The 23,854-nt window shown below is 32.8% G+C and overlaps 2 protein-coding genes and 1 pseudogene across 6 annotated transcripts; 1 reads left to right on the top strand and 2 right to left on the bottom strand.

The window, feature by feature from the left end:
• Positions 1-1,030: 1,030 nt before the first annotated feature.
• Positions 1,031-4,882, bottom strand: LOC145044936 (uncharacterized). Of its 2 annotated transcripts, none has more exons than XM_078993289.1 (14): positions 4,527-4,882; positions 4,187-4,242; positions 3,939-4,113; positions 3,751-3,852; positions 3,604-3,675; positions 3,344-3,460; positions 3,184-3,261; positions 2,821-2,883; positions 2,613-2,709; positions 2,458-2,536; positions 2,147-2,358; positions 1,907-2,052; positions 1,484-1,609; positions 1,031-1,410 (listed from the first exon to the last, which is right to left on the bottom strand). In XM_078993289.1, the coding sequence occupies exons 1-14, from the start codon at positions 4,620-4,622 to the stop codon at positions 1,237-1,239; spliced, it is 1,593 nt and encodes a 530-aa protein (XP_078849415.1). In that variant the 5' UTR covers positions 4,623-4,882; the 3' UTR covers positions 1,031-1,236. The 2 variants fall into 2 exon arrangements, with proteins under 2 accessions (XP_078849415.1, XP_078849416.1); XM_078993290.1 differs by having other exon boundaries at positions 1,033-1,410; positions 1,484-1,606; positions 4,527-4,881.
• A 2,923-nt stretch (positions 4,883-7,805) lies between these two features.
• On the bottom strand, positions 7,806-9,975 carry LOC144998787 (tRNA/rRNA methyltransferase (SpoU) family protein). The gene has a single exon (XM_078958520.1). The coding sequence runs from the start codon at positions 9,735-9,737 to the stop codon at positions 7,929-7,931; it is 1,809 nt and encodes a 602-aa protein (XP_078814646.1). The 5' UTR covers positions 9,738-9,975; the 3' UTR covers positions 7,806-7,928.
• A 2,013-nt stretch (positions 9,976-11,988) lies between these two features.
• Positions 11,989-15,975, top strand: LOC144998786 (mitochondrial import inner membrane translocase subunit TIM17-2 pseudogene; annotated as a pseudogene). 3 transcript variants are annotated; one of them, XR_013660431.1, is made up of 2 exons: positions 11,989-12,737; positions 15,638-15,975. The product of XR_013660431.1 is annotated as a mitochondrial import inner membrane translocase subunit TIM17-2 pseudogene, transcript variant X2 (transcript). The 3 variants fall into 3 exon arrangements; XR_013660432.1 differs by lacking the exon at positions 15,638-15,975 and adding an exon at positions 14,102-14,243; XR_013660430.1 differs by lacking the exon at positions 15,638-15,975 and adding an exon at positions 13,308-13,424.
• The last annotated feature ends 7,879 nt before the right edge of the window (positions 15,976-23,854 follow it).

Raw genomic sequence — 23,854 nt, 5'->3', positions numbered from 1 at the left:
TATATATATATATATATATAAAGTAAGAAGGACCGAAAGTAATCTTTTTAAATTAAAAAGGGATATAAACTGAAAATATGTGTTAACCAGAAGGGTAAAAATATTAAAATTATTTAGAGTAAATTACAGGAATGGTCCCTATGGTTTGCGGTAATTTGCGTGTTTGGTCCCTAACTTATTTTTTTAACTCGAAAGGTCCCTATGGTTTGTTTTTGTTACGCATTCGGTCCCTACCGTTTAATTTTGTTACACGTTTGGTCCCTATCTTATCTAAAAAGATTATTATTTAAAGAGGAAAAAATGATGGGGTAGGTGAGGTACGGTGAAGGGGTGGGATTAGGGGTGTGTTTATTTAAATAAATTAAAAAATTAAGGGAAAAATAGTATTTTTAGGTAAGATAAGGACCAAGCGCGTAACAAAAACAAATAGTAGGAACCTTCCGAGTTAAAAAAATAAGTTAGGGACCAAACACGCAAATTACCCTAAACCATAGGGACCATTCGTGTAATTTACTCAATTATTTAATTTTGATAAGTTGATTGTTCGATGGGGGGTATGAAGAAAATCAAGAGGTCGTTAGATAAATTAAAATTATTTATTATTGTAAGTCGCGTCACATCAAATTGAGTTATAAAGTCAAAATGGTTTTTGACGCAATTTTGGGTGCCGATAGCAACACCCGTGGGTGCAACGCTGCTCAGGAAGTCAACACACAATGTGGACGAGGTGATAGATCGTTCTACTAGGATACATCATCAAAAAAATAAAATAAATAAATAAATTGACGTGTTATGAGCAGGTTATAAGTGTTGATCAAGTGTATTCAACATGTCATATAATATGACGAAAATGGTAACGTACGTTGCAGAATACATTACTATGTTAGTCACATTTTGGTCCCCTTTGAACACATTATCAAGAAAATGTGTTGAATATGTGACATAATATGACCACGACGATAATGCATTTTGCGAATTACATTAAAATTTTAGTCCTAATTAGGCCACATTATCAAGTGTCATACATTGTAAGTGAAATGAGAAGGTCACATTAACTACTTTTATATGTTTTCAGGAAATTTCAGGCCAAATTGCTCATGGTAGCAATTCTCTTCATAAAATCAGTTATTTTTTTTTTTTTTTCCTTTTAAGTATTGCCTCGAGATGTTTTAAAAGAACAAAAAAAAAGTTATGGTAAATGTTAAAAAAAGTCAGCAGTTAATAGTAAATCTTTTTTTACATTTGATGCTTTTTTGGTAATCTCCAACGAAAACTTTTTGATAAATGTCGTGCGATTGAGGGTTTGGCTTGAGCTTGAGCTTGTTCTTGTTCCTGATCTCCTCTTTTCTTCACATACAAACGCTTAGCTGCCAAATCTGAAAGTTTCCTACCCTTTTGGCTTCTTTCAATCTTACCATAAAAAAAATACAAAATCATTATTTATACATTATTCAATTATAAAAAACTGTGTATATAATCATACCTTTACTATCTTCCCCTTCCTCAAATGATACCGAATACCAGACCAAATAACAGACTGAGAAAAATGAGAACAAAATGCTGAAATCGGGTAGAAAAAATTATCCACCAACATTGCAATAAGCACCTGCTTCCCATTTTTTTAAACTGGATCAGTATTCATGACTTCATAGTATTAATGATTCAAAAGGTTAAAAGTTAATTGAAAGAAATAACAATGTACTTTTATTTCTTTCTATATTTACACCATTATACTTTCAGTTTTTTTTTTTTTTTATTATTTATTTTTTTTATTAAGGCATTGTAGTTCAAAAAATCTACCCAAATAATACTGTGAATGGCTTTGCTATAAAAAAAAAACAAAACATTGCTATTTCTTGCATTTAACCTTTTCACAAATTATAAAGATTAGTTTATAGAAACTCACGAAAAACCAATTGTAAGATTTAAGTGACAATGTAGGGGACTCAGGGGACAACATTTTGCATAGCTCAACTTCTATTCTTGTCATATTCCACATTGAATGAAGTGTAATGCCTGTGCATATAGCTAGACACCCAGCCAATATCAAACCTGGAAATAATTTTTTTTTTTTTTTAAATGTGAATATGAACTTTATAAATAATTTTACACTTGTTGAATGGTTATTAAAAAAAAAAAAACTCACCAATACGATCAAAAATATGTTCTTCAAGAAAATACTCGTTTAACTTCAATCTAATTGCTGCTACAACATGAAAAACAGCCATAACATATGGAGCTACAAATCCCCAAGATAGGTAGCAGTGTGTACAAAATAATGCACGATTTCTTATCCAGTTTTCATATGTTGTATATGACTCCAACACGAATGTTTGCTTTCTCAAATAATTCCAATACCTATTAAAAACATAAAAATATATCAAATTAAACTACAATTTTTTTTAAAAAAAATATCATTTATCCAAAAAAGAAAGAGGAGAGTGGGAATACTGAGACCTTGAGAGAGTAAGATCACTTGCAAGAGGATGAGGAAAAACAGAAAAAGGAGGCGATGTTATAAGCCTCTTATGAGCTCCTACAAAAAAGAACATCAATATAATTTTTATAACTCTGTTTGTGTGTGTGTTTGTGTGTGTGTATATATATATTACCGGCTATAGCTGCAAGAGTCATATCATCTGAATATCCACCATCTTCAAGAAGTGATACAATGCCATGTTTGTCAGTTCTGAAATCATCAGCATGCATCTACAGAAAGAAATAGAAAAAAAATAATAATAATAAGTGACTTATTAATTTAATTATAAAAATAATTATTAAAACTTTTATATATGATGGTCAAACTCAAAACATGGATACCATCATGCAACCTCCCCACAGGAAGAATGTTTTTCCACCGGTTGCAAATCCCATTGAGCATGGCTATAAACAAGATAATAACATTATGTCAAAATATATAATATTATGGAAACTAAAAGGATGCTAAGTAAAATAATTTTTTTAACTAAAAACGAAACACATCAAAAAACTAATGTAAATGCCATCGATGCACAATCGTACATTCAAGTGTTTATGACCTTTTATAATAGCATTTTACTTTTTAAGACGATATGTAACCCAAAACTTATAAAAAATGATGACATGGCACAGGTGGTTGCCATGTCATCGTCATTTTTATAGGTTTTAGGTTACTTATATTTGCATAACTACAAAGTAGATTACCATGTGATATGCATAAATACAGTAACTGCCTAAGCTCCTAGAAGGTAAATCAAGGGGGTAGCCTGTTTGAATAAATATCTGCATACATTAAGCCACCAAAAGTTCAAAAATAGAGAAATTAAAAAAATAAATAATAATAATAATAAGTAAATAAAATCACCTCAGGATTGTTTTCCATTTCAGAAATCAAGGATCCAATTGATCCAGGATGCAGCCTAACATCATCATCCAGAAATAATACATATTTGCTACCTTCACTCATTTTCTTCACTCCAACCTAACCCCATTTCAAAAGTCAAAAATAACAATTTATCTGTATTCAAATGTATAAAACAATATTATTACACCACAAATCCACCCACACATGTACAATAATAACCTCTGGCCTCTAGTAACATCACAAGTTGATTTGCAGCATACCAACTGATTATGAATTTTCTGACTACATGTTGTAGATGGGCCAGCTATTATTATGCTTGCATCAATCTCATCCTGTATGTGGAGATATATCATGATCTATAAAATGTTAGAAACTACAAGAAAATGTTAGTGATGTGATAAACATACCTCATGATCTATAAGTAAGTTAGATAAAGCATGATAGGCAGGGTCTTCAGTACTATCAACAATGAATAGGAACTCTAAGGGCCCACCATAAAGAGATGTTATCTGCATGTGGAGATATATCATATCTTATATGTGAGATGAGAACTTGTATGCATTCCTCAAATCTATGAGTTTTGTAGGATATATACTTGGGTTTTCCAGTTGTGTATATTGTGTTCTCCAAATCCTTTCAAGGGCATAACTACTGTAACTCCTGGCAAGTCTTCTTGCTTTGAATGTTCAAGGTTATGAATGTCATGAGAAAGAAATGCAAAGGAATTGCCACCTTGCATGGATGTTTCCATCTCCCATATTTCTCTTATTCTGTATAAAAATGGTTTGTTTGTTTTCAGAATGATGTTTTGTATTTCTGTAAATAAGTGACTCAATTCCATACCTGATATAAGCTGCTAGAGACCATCCAAAAGCCAGGAGTAAGCATATTAGACATCCCTGTAGCATCAATAAAAAATATTCAGAAATTTTCCCCATGTTAATGTAGCAAATCGTATCTGTTTTGTATCCAACTCGTTTGAAATCCAGATTTTGTGATTGTACGTAATAATTTGTATTTGAAGAAAAACAGTACACGATTCTACATCAAACATGGGGGTAACTCAACACGATAACATCAGATTCATCGATAGCAATATAAAATCAAAAGGTTTATGAGAAGAATAACACATTATCATCGTGTTTCGTGGAAAAGATGAATTGACAAATTGGAAATCACGAACCTGGATCTGAACAAAAATGGCCAACGGACTACAAAATGTTCTGCTGACAAAAAACAGAAATGTGTCGAATGATTCGACGTACGGCGTAATATCCATCGGAATTTCGTAAAACTATTCCAATGTGCATGTATAAACAACGAGGCGTCTATGTGATTAAATCAAAGCGGCGTGATGCAGGTCTTTTAAACGAATAAATGAAACCCTAGATGAAATTAGCCGCATGACAATATGTATTGCCTTTCTCTTTAAGATCGCCGTCGAGGAAGAGGAAGACGGTGACTCACGGCGGAGATTGGAGGTGAGGGATGAAAAGGGGGTAGACAGAGAGACGGCGTAATTTTTTACATTTACAATAAATAATAATCAATATTTTTCCGGGAAATTTTCATGTCTTCAGTTAAATTAGTTAAATTAAGCTTTTTATCGGTTTAGGTAGTAATTTTTCATGTTGGTTGTAAATGTGTACTTTGATAAGGTATCATTTTTGTATTCATAAATAAAAAAAAAATCGAAATTATTGTTCAAATTGATTAAAAAACATATATTTTGTATTTATAGGATTGGTCTCAACAACCCCTAGTCATTGTTTTAATTAGCACAACAAGAATCGAATCACTAGTTCACAACTATAAGTACATGGCGGCGGACCTAGGGGTTCATCATGATTTCGGGCCGTTATTCGATTTTTAGCTCTGAATTGTAAAAAATAATATATATATATATATATATATATATATATATATATATATATATATATATATATATATATATATATATATATATATATATATATATATATATATATTTATTTATTTATTTATTTATTTAAAAGTCATATTTTTTTTATTAAAATGTAACCAATAATAAAAAACTATTTAAGCGAATATCAATATACGTTGTTTGTATTTATTTTTTTAACTTTTGTCACCGTTGCTGTAAATTCTTGCATCCACCACTGCATGTTAACAAACTCATTCGGTAGTGCCTTGTCATGACATGTTAAAAGCACCACTTTTTTTTTTTTTTTTTTTCGTCATTGTAAATCAAGATGGATCAGATGTGAAGTTTAGATGGTCATGTTACCATTCTCTCTAGCTTTAACTATTTTTACTATTTTTACCATTTGTGGCAAGTATTTTTATAACATTCTTCACAATATTTTTGTTTGAATTGAGTATTTTTATAGCATTCTTTAGAATAGTTTTGTTTTAATTCACATGTTAAATGTTTTTTCTAATTAATCTTTTTCAAAATTGTTAATAGCTTATATACAACATATGATTATAAAAAAAAAATGTTCATTTTTGTAACGAAAACACTTTTTTATCAAAGTATGAGGTTGGTCGCTATAAATTTGACCATATGATCACTTGGTCATTAAATTTCATTTATTTGTTATCTTTTTTCAAAGCTGTATTTACATTTAGGAGAAGGTTTTTATATTTTAGGTTTTGTTTATTAGAGTATGTAGAATTTTTATTTTGTTTTGTCAGCTTTTTCACAATTTATTTTTTACAACTTTTTTTACTTCGTTTCAACATGTTTTTTTTAAAATTAGTTTTTACAACTTAATTTTTTTTACTTTGTTCTTATACCTTTTTTTCATAATTTTCTTTTACAACTTAATTTTTACTTTGTGTTTACATGTTTTTGAGAAATCTCCAAAAAAATCTCAATATTTGGAGTCAATTTATGTAAAAGTCTCAAAATTTATTTTGTTAACCAAAAAATCCGATTCCAAGATTTAAAATTAAAAAAAAAATCAAATCAACCATTTTCTATTGGTTAATTATTATCAGGTTATCTCCAGGAAATTCTTATTATTTGGTACAGTTTATGAAAAAGTCATTTTTTTCTCTACTCTTTTACCTTTTCACTAAAAATCAAAAAATTTCTTGATTGAAAATATGAATAAGAATAAACATCATTAAACTCCATAAAACTAAAGCTTAATAACCTCTATAACCAATTATTTGTCACAAAACAAATGATGTTAGCATCCTTTTGAACTCATCATCGTACATATAATCTATTTCATATACAAATTTATGTTTAAAGTATTATAAGATATTCAAGTTATATGTTGAACATCTTAGTACAATCTACTTACAAATATGTTAAAAGAAAATCAATTGTTATGTTCATATAAGAAACCATTAACCGATGACAAACTAATCAATACATCAGTAACTTAGATGAGATTGTATGTATTATAGAAAAAAACATGAATTTTATCCTTAAATCCTAAGCATATATAAACGATTCATCTATGGATCAATTACTTTTGGTCAGTCGACCTACTTTAGTCTAGGGCTAATCGGTTTAGACAAGGATTAATTAAGGACCTTATATTATAAGGAAAAACTATTTTTTTTAAATAATATTACTAATATCCTAATAACTAATCATAAAAAATCATATTATAGTATTTGACATCAATACAATGATGGAGAGATAGAAAGACTGGAAGGGAGAAATTTAACGTGTGGGAGACCGAGGTAGAGAGATGGATGGTAGGAGAGAACGGGAACAAATAAAGTCATCAAGTTCAAATTGATATTAGTATATTAGTTTCTGATTATTTTTTATTTTACTTTTGACTTATTTTGACTTTTTGACATCTTTGACCTTTTGACTTTTAACCGATTTTGACCTTGACCAATTACCTCAAATTGTGGTCCATGAATGGCCGCCAAACACCTAGGTGGCAGGCGCCAATTAATCAGCCATCTGGCCGATTTTTACAACAATGCTTCAAATAATGATTTAGCAAATAGGTTCTTCATTGACACATATACAAGATGGAATTTGACGCAGGATTGTTGCAAAAAGAATGAAAATAAGTAGAAAGAATTGAAATTAGGGTTCAGATCTAAGAGTTGTATTGAATGATTAGGGGTTACCCCTTTCAAGAGGAGGAAAGCTCTCCCAAGTCTTTTCACATCAAAACATAACAGAATGAATCCAAACTGAACCCTTCTCCTTTCTTTTATTCGTCACTAACTACCTTAACCCCTTGCTAAATGACTGTTATACCCCTTGCTCATCTCTTCTAACATATGTGAACTTAATCTGTGCTATTTTGGATGTTTTTTATTCTGCCACTTGGGGGGTGAAAGTTTAACTTCCTAAACGAATTTATAGAACAAAAGTTTTGTTGGATGGAAAGTTTCAAGATCCTAATGAAGATGAGTTTGTTCATCTATCTCACTTCAAATCCTAATATATGAATCCTTGTTTAAAGCATTATCAACTGAAATAGTATAACATCAATCAATCAATCAACATGAATCAAATGCTTTAATATCAATTGCACTAACTAAAAAAACTTAAATAGCTGCGTATATTCATACGACAAGCATAAACAGAATCATGAAACCAAAAAGAATTACAATTACAGAACTACCCTTCAATGTCAACCACAGGCTTGTTGTTACTATTCCCAATCAAGTGATGAAGAAGCACACCAGCAGCAACACTAACATTCAAACTCTCAACAGCAACAAAAGATTCAACATCTTCAAATCCACCACTCAAATGAACCGGAATATTCCCAGGAATCTTAACCAACTGAGTACACGACCTCTCAACCAACGGTCTCAAACCCGTGCCCTCACTCCCCAAAACCAGAACCGTTGGCTCACCGGTTCGAACCTCGGTCAAACCCACGGCTCGTGAACTCACCGAACCACCAACAACCCTCCAACCATTTTCAGCTGAAGAAACCAAAAACTGCATCATATTCTTACAACTCCTAAGTTCAATCAACTCAAGCGATCCAGCACTCGCTTTACTTACAACCCCACTAAGTGGTGCAGAATTTTTTGCACAAAGTACAACCCCTGATGCACCAAAGAAATACGCTGAACGAATTATGGCACCCAAATTTTGTGGGTCCATAACTTCGTCCAGCGCTAACCATAGAGGGGACATGGCACCCAAGTTTTCCATGTCCCCTGCTATGCGGTCTAGTTCTCGGATATTCACCATTTCTAATGGTGAAGCGTCGAGAACTAGACCTTGATGTGGACGATTGTCCACAATCATGTTGAGATCATGTTTTGAGATTTCTTTTATTGTTAACCCTAGTTTATCGGCTACTTTTAAGACTTTTTCGAACCCTTTTTTGTCTTTTTTCTTTTTGTTGTTTCCGGTTAAATCGATGCCTTCTTGAACGTATAAAACGTAGAATTCTCTTCGGTTTGCTGATAGTGAAGCTAGTACGGGGCCCACTCCATAGACGCATTCACCAACCATGTTTGGTATGCTTGATTCAGTTGCTTCTTTCCATACCTTTTTTCCCCAATTATCTTGCCTACTCCACTTGTCATTTCGCTCCACATTAACCCTATCGAAGGATTCAAATCTTTCTTGAATCTTATACCAATTGGGATTATTATTATCAGCTTCTTGAGTTTCAAGATCAGAATCATCTTCAGAAATCCTTCCTCTTTCCCTATAATCGTTTCTTTCATCAAATCGTCTACCATTTTCCCTACTTTCATCAAATCGTTTACCATTTTCCCTACTTTCATTAAATCGTCTACCGTTTTCTCTACTTTCATTGCCCCTTTTCACGAATTTTTCAGCTGATTCCTCCCAAGAAGATCGCACTCGCGTGAACTTTCTTGTAGGTGATTCATCTTGTGATGTCTTGTTTCTTGGTTTAAAATCTTTTCTCCTGATCTTTTCCCTAGTCTGTGGGCCATTTTTGGAGAACTTTTCAGCTGAGATTTCCCAAGATGACCTCCGTGGAGCAGGTTTTTCAGAGTCTTGAACTTCCTTATCTTTATTTTTAGCTAACCAAGGAAGGGGATTTGGAGAATCAGTAGTACCTTCAACCACTTTACGAGAATAGGAAGTGGAAAATTTTCTAGGGTTTGAATGAAGCCCATTTGAAAAGGATTCTCTTTTTGCAGCATATACATGCTCTCTCTTCTTCCTAACGTGATGATTGAAACTAAGTAAACTATCTCTATCCACAGACCCTAATAACTGACAATACTCATGTGTTTTCTCCATAAACCCAACTGAGGGAGTTCTATAGCTCGTAATTCTGGACTTGTAGAAAACATTCGTTTCAGGATTTGAACTAGGAGAAAACTGGGTAGTTTTGGGTTTTATATAGAATGGGAGAAAACATTTTGGTTGTTGCGAAGAAGCTCTAATGGCGAAAGGAAAAGCATGGCATTTGGTAAAATTACAATACATGATGCCAGCAACAAAACAACTACAGTGTAAATGATTCGAAACTCGAAGAATTTAAAAGCTTTCTCTAACTTTCAACGGAAGAAGAAATTAACCTGCGTGAAGAAATACTATTGATCTCATCTAACTTACCAGCTCCATTTGCGAGGATTGGGGGTTTAATCTTCCATTATTGAGTCTTCCAAATGCTCACAAAGTACAGAGATAAGCCATGTTAGGGTTTTTGAGAAAGAGAGCAGGGCAATAGCATATAGGTTTGGATAAAATCAGTTGTAGTACCTAATAATTTGAGGAAAGTTCACTCAGGCGCTCCAGGTTCCCTAAAATTAATTCAATTGGTCCCTGAAAATTGCACTATGTATATTCATATCATTTTCTTTTTGAAAAATGAAAAAGACGTATAAATTTTCTACATAAAAAGTTATGTGACTATGTGCATATACAAAGCCACCTATTTATTGTAACACAAAATATATTATTTAAACCCACAAGGGTGATAAAGACATAAAGTCGTAATATATGGTTAACATCTTTTAGGTAAAATTTAAAGATTTTTGCAGATTCAACTATTTTCAGTTTTAACATTTACACGTCTGGTTGCCTGAAAAATTATTCACGACGGATTATATGCTTCATACAATTTTAGTATTTTGAAAACTACAAATTAAGCTTTTTACAATGCCAACAAAGGTGGTTTAGCATGTCTAACAAACGAAAAGAAGCTTACCTTAAACATGATTTGAATTACTAGTCCTAAAAAATTATCATGACTGTTAAAATTATGTTTTTTTTTTTGTACAAACTACTTTTATGATAGTAACTCAACTAAAAAATCTACTATACAAAAATAAAAATCAAGGCATATTTATTAGTTCGTTGAATGTTATGACTATTGAGTGGTTGTCTATGTAACAAGTCTCCATAACATTTGGTGAGGATCTCATAACTTATATGAGATTTAGGTATTGTTTTTATCATTGTTTAATAATATAATATTATATTTTTGTTTTGGTAAAAAAAATTATCTTAATATCATAAACACAATGCCAAAAGCTGAAGAAACATACTAAAGCAACACACATACTTTTCCTCAAAGGTGTTGAATCTATGAAGAAAACATTTTAAACAAGCCGATTTGAATAATATTTCGAATGAAAAGTTATTTGGAAAGTTTACGATGATGTTATCGGATCTACGTGGAAACAATAAGGGTTCATTGACTATTTGAGTCCTATCGCTATTTTTACATTAATTTTTTGAAAAAATAAATTGTAAGGTAACTAGCTGTCAATTTTATTCACTTGATCATTTTTCATAGAGATTTGTTCAATAAACTTAAATAAAGTTTTCAAAAAGTATCATTGTGACATATAATTAAAGGTTTCCTTGGTTTTGGATGATTTTTTCAACAATCAATAAACTTTGTGAGGGTATAACATTTTGCTATTGTACGCATTCAGTCATTTTTTATAGATATTTGACTAATTTATCCAAAAAACTAATTTTATACACATTTTTTTTGTATGTATTATTTTTAACAATCTATATAACTTCTTTACACTTGCTCGCCTATGTCATCTTAGATAATTATTTTTGTGCATGTTTTACTTTTCGTTAGTGTTTTTTTTTTATAAATTTGTTTTTACAAAGCCCTCCTCTAACTTTTTTTGAATTATCCGTTGTCATACACGTAAGGTTGTAAAAACTCATTTTCTATAAATATTTTTTACAAAATTATAAAAAAATTAAATTGTAAAAACTTGTCAGAAACGTAATTTTTGAAAAATGTTTTACGTTAGAAACATAATCTTTTTGAAAAAAGATATGAAACGTTATAAAAAAGTTCCACCGGCTGCGGCGAACATTCAAACAGTTGTTCCATCCTTGACATGTTGTTTGCTCTTTCCCGATTATCGAACCAACACTGTGGTGGTATCAAGACTGGGGACAATTTTAGTAATTATAAATAATAATTCTAAAAATAAAAAAATGTAAAGGGTTAATCTCAAAAAACTTTATATTCAACAAAAGGCATTTGACAGTAACTGAGCAAATGACTAAATCTGAAATAGGAACCAATGGTCTCAAAACTAAAAAACTAGGACAAAAACCGGCAATAGGAACCAATGGTCTCAAAACTAGAAAACTAGGACTAAAACCGTAATTTCGTGACAACTGAAGGGACCAAAAACTGTAACTCACTCTTAAATTCATAAACATAAATTCGTAACAAGTACAAAAGGCTACACGAATCAACTTTGATAAATTAAGGCACGCCCTGTTTCCGCTGTGATCGGAAAACCCTATAAACCCTCGAAATCTGTTTTTCAGTTTTTTACATCAACGCAAAGATGAGTACCCCGGAAACCTCGAGAGAACCATGTCCGGACAGGATCTTGGACGACATCGGTGGCGCTTTCGGCATGGGCGCCGTCGGCGGCTCCGCTTTCCACTTTCTAAAAGGAGTCTACAACTCACCAACCGGCGAACGTTTCATCGGCGGGACACAAGCCGTTCGTATGAATGCGCCACGTGTCGGTGGTAGCTTCGCCGTATGGGGTGGATTGTTCTCCTGCTTCGATTGTACCATGGTCTACGTACGCCAGAAAGAAGATCCATGGAACTCGATTATCTCCGGCGCCGCCACCGGTGGGTTCCTCCAGATGCGCCAGGGTTTAGGCCCCGCGACTCGTTCTGCTGTTTTTGGGGGTGTTCTGTTAGCTATGATTGAAGGTGCTGGAATCATGCTTAATAAGTTCCTAAGTGCACAACAGCCTCCACCGGTGATGATTGAAGAGCCACAACCACCACCTCAGAATGTGCCTCTAGGGTTTCAGTTTCCTAATCAAAGCCATCCGCCACCTGCTGAATCATCATCATCGACATCGTGGTTTGGTGGATTATTTGGTGGCAAGCAGGAGAAGCCAAATCCGAAGGTCAAAACTGAAGTTCTGGAAAGCTTTGATTCGCCAGCGCCTCCATCTTTTGAATTCAAATGAATCTGTGAGACCTTATTTTCAGTCATTTGAATAATTTTTCAATGTTATGGAGTATGTTGTAGAAATAAAAACTTGTTTCGATCAAATAATTTCATAGCATATTGAGTTTCAGTTGAAAAAGCAATCCTAAAGCAAAAACATAATTGCCAAAATCATTTCCATAGCTTTGGTATACAATTTTGCATATAGTATAAAGTCATTGGGTCTTCCACTCAATCTGTTCATGTAAGATCATGAATTGCCATGGCTTTTTGTTGTTAATTTACTTGATTTCTGTCTTTGTTTGACATCAAGTGGTTATCTTTAATGGCACCCAGATTTCTGATCTTAGATCCTATGTGGCTATGTTCTAGGCCATAGCATTATTGAATCTTTTTTGCAGCCAATTTTTATTTGATGAAGATCATTGTATATGTTTTTGTAGTAACATCAGGGGATGAGTATATAACTGATTTTTTCAATTTTGGTCTCAAAAATATAATTATTTTACTTAGAACATGTAGCAAATACCCTTTAAATTATAACATTTGAATGCAAAACCGATACCATCATTTTCTAACTTTCTTTACCATAGGCATGAATCGGAACAAATTAATTGGGTCGTGGGAGAATCATAGGGAGAAGGTTGCTTTCAAGTTTCTTTTCTTTGACTTGAAAATGTTCTATATCATGTTCATTAATATTGTAACTCTTAAATAAGATTATGGATTAAAATTTCGAAATTTGAAATTAACTAATCCTTTTATGTTAGGTAGTTGATGGTTCTTTTCTTACTTGAAAATGGTGTACATCATTTCATTTATATTGTACCTTTTAAATATGATTATGGATTAAACATTTGAATTTTGAAATTAACTCATCCTTGTACGTTATGTAACTAATCATGTTTATGGTAGAATTTTGTAATAACGTTAGTTTTTGTAATTCAATAGAAATTGTACATAATACTTAAATAAGTGTACTTTAAAAGTTTCTAAGTTTTGACCAATATGGTTTACAATAGTTATAGTTAATAAATAATAGATATTGCGGCTATGTTTCACAAACAAACTAAAAACTAAAAAAAAATGTTAGCTTGACAGCAGAAAAGTCAAGTAGCTGGTAAAAATAATATTTTGTATAATTTAGCTTATCAACTAATTGAAAAAAAATAATATAAAATGACATAGAGAGATATTAGAAAAATAATTCAATATTGTAAAACAAAATATGTAATACATGGTTTTAAGTGAATTTTCATGCATCGCAAAATTTGTAATTTTTACGGTTCCTGACATAATTATAAAATGTTATCATGATTCTCAAATGTTACATAGGTAGGTATTATGATTGTGTAACACTTAGTTTTCATGATGTTTCTAATTTCAGGATAATGAGTCGTAATTTGATTGAGTAGAGGTCTTGAACTTCAAGGTAATAAAAGTTTAGAGCTTATCGGGCATTAGATATTATGGGTTAAGTGATTTAAGTTCTTTAATTGTGTTTTAGAGCTAAATGGTAGAATGAAAAACGACATTTTGGACGTTTCGGTTAAATTCAATATTCATTAAGTCAAATGTAAGTAGATAGAAGTGTGGGGCTTGTCAATACTTTCGTATGCATATGTAAATCGTCGAAAACGGAGTTGAAACGAAGAAGTTATGACTGTTTGAAGCTGGAATGAAATTCGGTGAAACCCGTCGCCATGAGGTGGCAAGCAGGTTGCCATGAGGTGGGAGTCGTTACAAGATAGCAAGCAGATTGCCACGAGGTGGCAAGCAGGTTGCTACGAGGTGGTCGTTGTGTAGCCATAGCCCATAAATTTTTAGGGTTTTCTATGTATTTAAAGGGTGGTTCTATGTTTTTTGGGATATTTTTCTATACTTCATCATATCCAAAGCTTGTTGAGAGAAACCCTAGCCTCCCTTTCACCACTATGAGCCTCCCATCTCCTTTATCATCCATTTTTTGGAGTGTTTTGGTGGTTTTTTGGAGTGATGCTTTATGTAAGATTGATCCTTGAAGCTTAGCAATTGAAGATCTCAAGTTCCATATATCTTTTGGATCTTGGGTATGATTCAAGTTCCCATCTTTATGCTTATAAGTTGTTAGATCTAGATTCTAAGCTTGTTTCTAGTCCATTAAATGAAGATTGTGTTGTTGGATGTGATAAAGTTTGCAACTTTATCATTCCACCTTGTCACAATAGTATTTTGGTTTATGGATCTTGTCTTTCATGATCTTTTGGGCACCATGCTTGGAGTTATAATCTTATTTTGATCATTTTGACCTAGAATGGTATGGGACATACATGTCCATAAAATCATGTTTTTATGAGCCATGTGAGTACAATAAGGCCTTCTGGAAAATATGAGACCTGGACTTAACAGATTAAGGACTTAAGGACTTATGGAAAATATGAGACCTGGACTTAAGGACTTAAGGGAAAGATGGATCTGTGAGCGTAGCCACGACGTGGCCAATGCCTTGCCACAATGTGGTGGGCATTCTCATCATGTTTTTCTGGTTGACGAAGACCACGACCTGGAAAGCTATTGACACGATGTTGTGGTCCGATGAGTTGACTTTTGACCGTTAACTTTTTGACCAATTTGACTTTTGGTCAAACTTGGGCAAGACTGAGAATTTAGCTAAGGAATAGTCTTGGTTTGGCTTTAGGTAGCTCGGGTTAGATGTTCTATTGCTGAAGATGTAGTTTAGCTTCTTCTGTTTGGTTTAGGTGAGTGTTCTTACTATACTTTGTATTGTAGTATGTATCATTATGTGTAGGATGTTGGTATGCTATAGTGATTTGTTATATTGGCAAATATGTTATGATTACCTGTGTTTGTTGGTTATTGTTTATTTGTTTGCATATGTGGACATATTGTGGTTGGGTTAAGACGATCCTGCTTTGTGTTGTAGGATAAGATACTCAGGCGCTCAAGGTGTACTCCAGGTCTTGTGGGGCGGTCTAGTCAAACTGCATGCCTAAGGGGCGGTCTGGCTACTGTAGGCCTTGCGAGGCGGTCAAGTAGACTTTAGGGTCAATAAAGCAGCCTAGGCATCCTGTATGCCTTGCAAGAAAATCCAGACAGATTGAAGGCTCATGTGTGCATGCATTGTATGTGTATTGTTGTATAGGGTATTTTGAGGAACTCACTAAGCTTTAGCTTACAGTTGTGGATTAAATGTTTTTCAGATACTTATCGGATGGCGAATGCGGGAGTGTACACACGCACATCAATTGTTTTATGATTCTAGATACCGTAATGTTTTCTTTATAATTCTGATTTACGAACAAAGGTTTTGATTTGAATGTAACTTCATCAAAGCGGGTGTTTATTCTTTTTATTGGGATGTTACAGATTTATATTAGATTCAACAAAAAAAAAAATAGTAAATGGTAAATAAAAATAATTAATATGTTGTATGAGTTAATTATAATTATTGTGAAACATCAAAAGGGACAGATCCAGAAAAAACCTAACTAGAATCCATTATTGATAATATATATATATATATATATATATATATATATATATATATATATATATATATATATATATATATATAAAGTATACAATTCTGAAAATTTAAACTATTTTTTGTTTCTCAGTAAAAAAATGTTAATTGGGGTAGTTAATGTAAACATGGGTGCCAAAAAGAAGTTTTTTATTTTTATTTTTTTTATTTTAAGAAAAATCAAATTTTTTAAAAGGTCTTGATACTAAATATGGTAAGATCCACTTTTAAGTTGGGTCCAGCACCCACTTAAAGTGGTTGCGTCGCCACTTACATCAAGCAATGAGTTCTTATTATAACATATTTATTTAAGTAGCAGCTTAGGAACAATAGATAATATTAAACTACCAGCTTAGGTTATCCGGAGTGGAGAGGGCTCCACGCGTGAGCTGCTTAAGTGCAGACTCTCTCCACACGTGAAACCGCCATCGGCTTTGGCGGGTTAATCGTGGTGTGGCGACAAGGACGAAAGAAGACAAAAGAATTGATCGGCTGGTCAATTTTCGAGCGTTTGACCATTTAATAAACAAAAATTATGTTTTTTTTTTTTTTTTTTTTTTTTTTTTTTTTTTTTTTTTTTAAATTTAATTTCTCTCCCTATATACATCCATTTTACACATATTTTTCAAAACAAAACCCACAAACTCTTTCAAATCAAACACACACATTCAACAAAAAATGGATGATGATTTTGATGAAGAGTTTGTATTGCATACACTATTGTCTGCGGCACAAGACATTATTCATGAGAGAGGCGAAAGTTCACACAACAAGAAGAAGCATAGAAAATGGATCAACCGGGATTGATGGGCGGCAAATGAACTTTTAGTATGTAATTATTTTGCCCCTGATAGTTTATATGATGTATCGAATTTTGAAGAACGTTTTCGTATTAGTAGAAATTTATTCTTACGTATAGCTAGAGATTTGGAACATAATTACGAGCTTTTCTAATTAAGATGGGATGCTAGAGATAAATGTGGTTTTAGTACAATAAAAAATGTACGGTCGCTCTTAGACAATTAGGATATGGCATAGTCGTAGACGCCTTTGATGAGTATTTGAAAATGTTTGAGAGGACGGGTCAAGACTGTACATATCTTTTTTGTGAGTATGTTATAGAGCTTTACTGTGACATATACTTGCGACATCCGAGTAAAAGTGATGTCGAACAGTTGTATGTCGTGCATCAAGCTAAACATGGTTTTCCAGGGATGTTTGTTAGTATTGATTGTACACATTGGAAGTGGGCAAATTGTCCCGATGCATGGCGTGGTCAATTCACGCGAGGTGATTATAGGGCCCTGACTGTTATATTAGAGGCAGTTGTTTCACATAACCTATGGTTTGGTATGGCAGGGTCCAACAATGACTTGAATGTGCTTCAAGCGTCTCCGTTATTAAACAATATTTTGCAGGGTAAAAGCACCATACATGTCATACGTTGTGAATGGAAATGAATATAAGTATAGATATTACCTAGGTGACGGGATATATCTAGAGTATGTTATAATTGTCAAGTCATATTTATTTCCAGCCAATGAAAAATGAAAATTATTCAAGTTAGCACAGAATCTGCACTGAAGGATGTTGAATGAGCGTTTGGAGTCCTAAAACAAAAGTAGCACATAATCAAACATCCGACACAAAATGGGATATGGCAAAACTAACGAAGATGTTGACTACTTGTGTTTTTTTTTATTTATATATAACATGATAATAGAAAAAGATGGCATGGTTATTTGTTCATATATCAGGAACGATATACTTAATCCACCTGCAGTAATACATGTTGGCAGCCCTGTATACTTCTCTAGGGTTTTGGAAATACAAAACCGTGAAACACATTACAATCTATGTCACGATTTGACCGAGCACATATTGGAAAGAAGATTCCAAGGGGGAAATGACAATAAAGACGAAAAGGATGCGGGCGATGACGACGAGGCGAATGCAGATGGTGACAACGAGGCGGATGAGGACGGTGACGACGAGTAGTAGTATTTGTCTATGGTTTTTATGTTTTAAATTTTTATGTTTTTTTAAGTAGTGTAATGTTTTATTTGTTATGTTTTATGTTTATTTTAGTAATTTAGGCTTTAGATTTCTATGTTTTTAATTAATGAAATGTGGTTTTATTTTTTTGTGTTTTCAAAAAATTTATTTATGTTATAAATTATGTTTTTCATTTAATATATTGTTACAAAAAGGAATATTGTGTAGTGGTAACCATTTCCAATGTCTAGTGGGTCGGTGGTGAAGCTGACATAACGCAGAGGATGCAACACTTTTTCGGTGGGTTGGTATTGACTAGGGCTGTCAAATCGGGCAGTCGTGTCGTGTTTTTGTCTGGCACGACACGGCACGACAATGTTTTGTATAACACGAACACGACACGACACGACACGATGTTGTGTTTTTTTCGTTAACACGAAAACGAACAAATTAAAACATGACGACACGACAAATATAATATTACATAACTATTAGTGTATTTCATTTATACATACAAATACATAACACGATAAAAATGACAAACACGAAAAACCCGACAACCACATGCTTAATCGTGTCAATTTCGTGTCGATTAATGAACATGAACACGACACGACACCACATCGTGTTTTTTAATCTTGACACGAACACGAATTCAATTTTTGATTTCGTCCCGATTTCGTTTCGTTTCGTGTATTTTTGTCGTGTCGTGTCATAAATTGATACCCCTAGTGTTGACTACTCCCTGCCTTAGTTGGATTAGTTACGGCTTTGATACCGGGCGGTTTGGAGCATCCCTTTGTTTGGAGCACAACCATGATCTTCCAATGTATCATCTCTTCCTGCTTTAGTTCTCACCGCATTCCTATTATCTCTATCTCCTATTCAAGATCGTGAATTTGCGGCAAGTGAAAAACCCTTCACCGACTTCCAAAATTCAACCCTCGATTTCGTATTTCCTTATATAATCTAAAGTCTTTCTTCTCTTGCTTCTGGGACTCGGGTTGATTAAAGGTTCATTTCTCAGAAATCACTACTTTGGTGGAATTTCTTCTCTTTAATTTCTACTCCAATATTAAGTTTGATTTTTTCTAGTCATTTTTTCGATTTTATGACTATCGAATCCTTTGTTTGCAGAAAAATATGATACTGACGATAAAGAAATCCAGGAATGGCATTCTTATCCATCGGTTGGATGAATAGGGTTGACGATCCCGACTGCTTTTGAAGCTAGTGTTGATGAAATTTGAACGTTCGCCACTAGTTTTGATCGTTATCCTGCTTCTCCACTTGCCAGTTGATGAGTTCGCTGAAGCCTCCTCCTTATATTCCTGGTATGTCAAATGCCCTAAAATTATATGCAATTGACATCATCTATGCCTTATGAGCTGATTGTAGGAAGTTGTATGTGATCATTTTCAGCTAAATATTGCTGTAATGTCCTATCTAGGTTAGAAATGCTCTTTTTTCATAGACAAACTTAAAATAGAACCCAACATTATAAAGATCCGAATCGTTCCAAAAAGAACACATATATATTTTTTGAATAGACAAACCACAAGTCTGAATGCAATGTGTAGTGTTTGGATTGCATGAATGGCCCACTTTTTTCTCTCTATCTATTCAGGTAATTGATTCTTCATTGATTCAAGTATATATTCTCCATTGATTCTTCCTCGAAAAAGTCTAACTTTTATGACTTTTTTATCCACTTATACAAGGGTTTAAAGATAGGCAACTGCAAAATGTCTATTCACGGCCAAAGGTCCAAAACTCCTACATAAAAATGGGGTTTTGGCACGTAAAGAAAGGGGAAATCCATCTTCGATTCAATAATAGCCTAAAAGTAACTCAAATAAATCGTTACAAGTCTTACTAACTTCATACTTGAAATGTTTAACAAACAATAATTTAAACTAACCAGATGAAACAGAAAAAACGATTTCAAGCAAGATAAAGAGTACTTCCATTTAGATTTGATTCACCTATTTCCTATGGTTGATTTCATTAATACTGTAAGGGATTTGATGTTGTCATTTAACAATTCCTAAAATAACTAGCATCATGGTTAGACTAATAATACTTTGGTTTTAATAGATTATTAATTGTGATGATCAAGTGAACTAATATTCAGTTCAAATTATGAAAGACTTTGAATTCTAAATTGACATCAATGAACATGAATACCAATTATTTATACATGAATTGTCATAATATGTATGCACAAACATTAAAGTTACTAACTTTTCTATTTAATCCTAGTTTTTGGTCCAACATCAGTCAAACAATTCCATTGATCATAAAATCGAGTGATACAAGTATATTAAGATTGAATGGTCATCTAATCCTAATAATACTCACCAAAAAATAGAAAAGATTGAAACTTTAACACATAAGGATCGACATCAAGCAATCATAATTAATAAACGACTAGATAAAATCCATAATTATTGTAATCAATGCATAGGTTCAAGGTTCATATATTATAAACAAAAGCAAGAGTTTTTAGCCCATAACTAAAACAAAAAACAATTAAAAACGTAGTAAACCCTGTTGAACATGGTTGAAACAAAGAAAACCAAATGTTTTAACATTAACCGACTCTCAATCACTTTGATTCTCAATCCGATCTTGACCTTTGGTCTCCAAAGGTCGTTTGATGGTTTTTTGTTTGTCGAAAGTCAAATAATAATCACAACATCCCTCAGAGAATGAAAGAAGTTAGTATTTATAGAGTTTCTAGAATACATACCATCGCACTGTGGTACATATCTCACTGTGTCGTGGTGAAGACTTCTATACGTACCCTCCAAGTAATCTGAGTTGAGGCTCATCCGTATATCTCTTCGACTAGGATATGTCACCACGGAGTGGAAAGTGTGTTGATGCAATGTGGTGGCCTTCTTTTTGTTGATTCTACCACTTTGATGCTTGATTCTAGTTCTCTAACTTCCAACACAACATTTTAGCTCATTTTCTCATGAGAATGTCTTCGTTGATACAAAACGAAATTTAAACGTAAGCATCAAATATCTTTAATTAAGGCTAAATTTTAGCTAAAAACAGTAAGAATTTGTGTGAAATGTATGAATAAAAAATGGTGATATCAGAATACCCCATATTTATCTTTTTATCGCCCCAAGCAAAATAGATTAATATTATGATTCCATTTCAATACCATACATCAAAACCTTGCTCACCAACATCACACCGAATAACCTGATTTGAACACACCAATTATGTCTCGCCTCAATGCATATATTTATGTTATTTTTGCTAAGATACATATGATAAAATAACATAGAAAAAAAATACAACTTTGAAGCTCTTGCTTTTTGTAACTCTTGGATCTTTGCAATATTTGATTTTTTTTGCACTTCTTCATGATTTCTTGATCTTCCTTCTTTGTAAGCTTTTATTCACTCGATAAACAACTTTTTAATTTTCTTTTTCATAATTTTCTTTCACTTTTTTTCATTTTTTTTCATACTCACTATTTTTTTCTCTCTATTAAAAATCGTATAAAAACATTTGCGCTTAGAATGCAAAACGTTTTATATGGGTATAGTTTAGTAAACAATGCAAAACGTTTTATATCCTAGTTCTACATAATTTTGCATTTTGGTCTCACAATTTTAGTAAAACTAGGAGGCCACAAATATACTATAACATATTGGCTTAGCATAACCTTAGCATTCACCTCAAATTATCCCACATAATGCTAGAAAACTAAACCTTAGCATGCTTGATTTTTCCTTTATTCAACCCCCTGCCTTAAACTTAGCTCATACAATGTTTCAATTGTATGCATAAACAAATAAACAATAAAGCATATAACAAGTTAAAAAGGGAAAATGGAACAGACTCCCATGGGATAGTTGCGATGAGATTGAAACCAAATGTATTGGGAAGTCGTTGACATCTCATATAAATGTTGGAATCTGGAACTTCGAACTGCTATAGAAAAGACTGGATCGTGTATCAAGAAAATGAACTTTGGCATTTGTTGCGTTGTGCAAGTAAAAATGGCAATGTACTTCCACCACGTTGTGGCAAGCGTGTTACCACAACGTGGTGATGAGGATCGAACTAGGATCCATCACAATTGAAATACGTATCATGGCATGGCGAAGGTGGTACTATGTGATGGTGTCGAAATTTTTTAAAAGTTTCATAGAAAAATGATTAAGAAGATCGGTGTTGGGATGACACACTTCACTCTTGTCGTAAACTTTAGTTTCCCAGATATTAAAGGTGTAAGAACTCAAAATCACTCAAATTGATCAAAATTTTATTGATTTCAAAAATTGCACCCCTCAATTTTTTTGCCACACTTCTCAATAATCGTTTGTTAACCCTCTCAATCTATTTGTTGAACTTACTATTGGCATTCTAAACATTCTGCAAGATAAAAAAACATCAAAGATGATATGTGCATATTTAGTCATATAACTCATACAATATCTTAATACTTTTTGTTGTTTTTGTCTCAGTCTATGAACAAAAGATGCTTAATTAGTTTAAAATTTCATTTTTAGCCTTAAGGACATGCTCGGATGAAAAAGGAAGCAAATTGAACAACTGGAAGCTTGGAATTTGGAGATTGAAGAAATAATGCAAGAATGAAGAAGAACTTGTCGAGTTTGTTTCAACTCGATGAGTTCCCAAGAAGTTTCCCGATGAATTTGTGATTTGTCGGACACGCGTGTTTAAAGAAAAACTCGTCGAGTTGGGTCATAAAACTCAATGAGTTGGAGTTGATTTTTGGAATCTATATATAGATTGTTTCTCATTCGAACCCTAACTTTGGCTGGAGGCTTTTGGCGACTTTTGGAGACCAGAGACATTACCAAGAGGCTTTGGGGACCAGAATTCAACTAGAAGGCAATTTTGAAGAGATCAAAGGCAAACAACATTACTTTTGTATTAATCTTTTGTGTGAATCATGTTTGAACCATTAGATTTCGATTTTAGTGATTTATTTGCTGTAGTTATGACCTAAAAACTCCATGCTTCTATTTAGACAAGATGATCCTATGAATATGGTTTGATTGAGTGGCTTGGATTATATAGATTTGGTTATTTATCTTGTTAAGCTTGTTAAAAGATCCTTGTATGTTAATGATAATTATTTTCTGTTAATAGCTAAGTAATTGAGTTGCATGAACATCTTCTTGATTGATTGAATCTTATAGTGTTGTGAAAACAAGATTGTATGCCTAGTATTAGTGAACATAAAGCTAGGGTTAACTAGAAAATAAGTAAGTTAATGTGTAATCATATGTGATGACCAAGCTCATATGAGTTAATTTAACCAACCAATTTGATTAATTAATGTTACAAGTTTTACTTGATTTGAATTGAACACTAGGAAACCTGCTAGTTTAATCAACTGGCCATTGTTTGAATTAACTTGTTAAGGATCAATAATAATGAACATGAACCTAATCACATTAGAAATCGGTAACCAATGACATATTAATCCATTGCACTTACCACGAAATCAACCATAGGAATAAGTGAATCGAATCTAAACGGAAGTCTCTTTAATTTATTTGAATCTAGTAGTCTTTTGTTCCTCTTTTAGTTGTTAATTTCCTTTTTGCTAAAGTGTTTAGGAAG

Source organism: Lactuca saligna, chromosome 5 (genome assembly GCF_052625555.1).
Source record: "Lactuca saligna cultivar CGN05327 chromosome 5, ASM5262555v1, whole genome shotgun sequence".
Lineage (NCBI taxonomy): Eukaryota > Viridiplantae > Streptophyta > Magnoliopsida > Asterales > Asteraceae > Lactuca > Lactuca saligna.
Note: the sequence above shows the minus strand (reverse complement) of the source record. Positions and strands in the feature narration are given on the sequence as shown.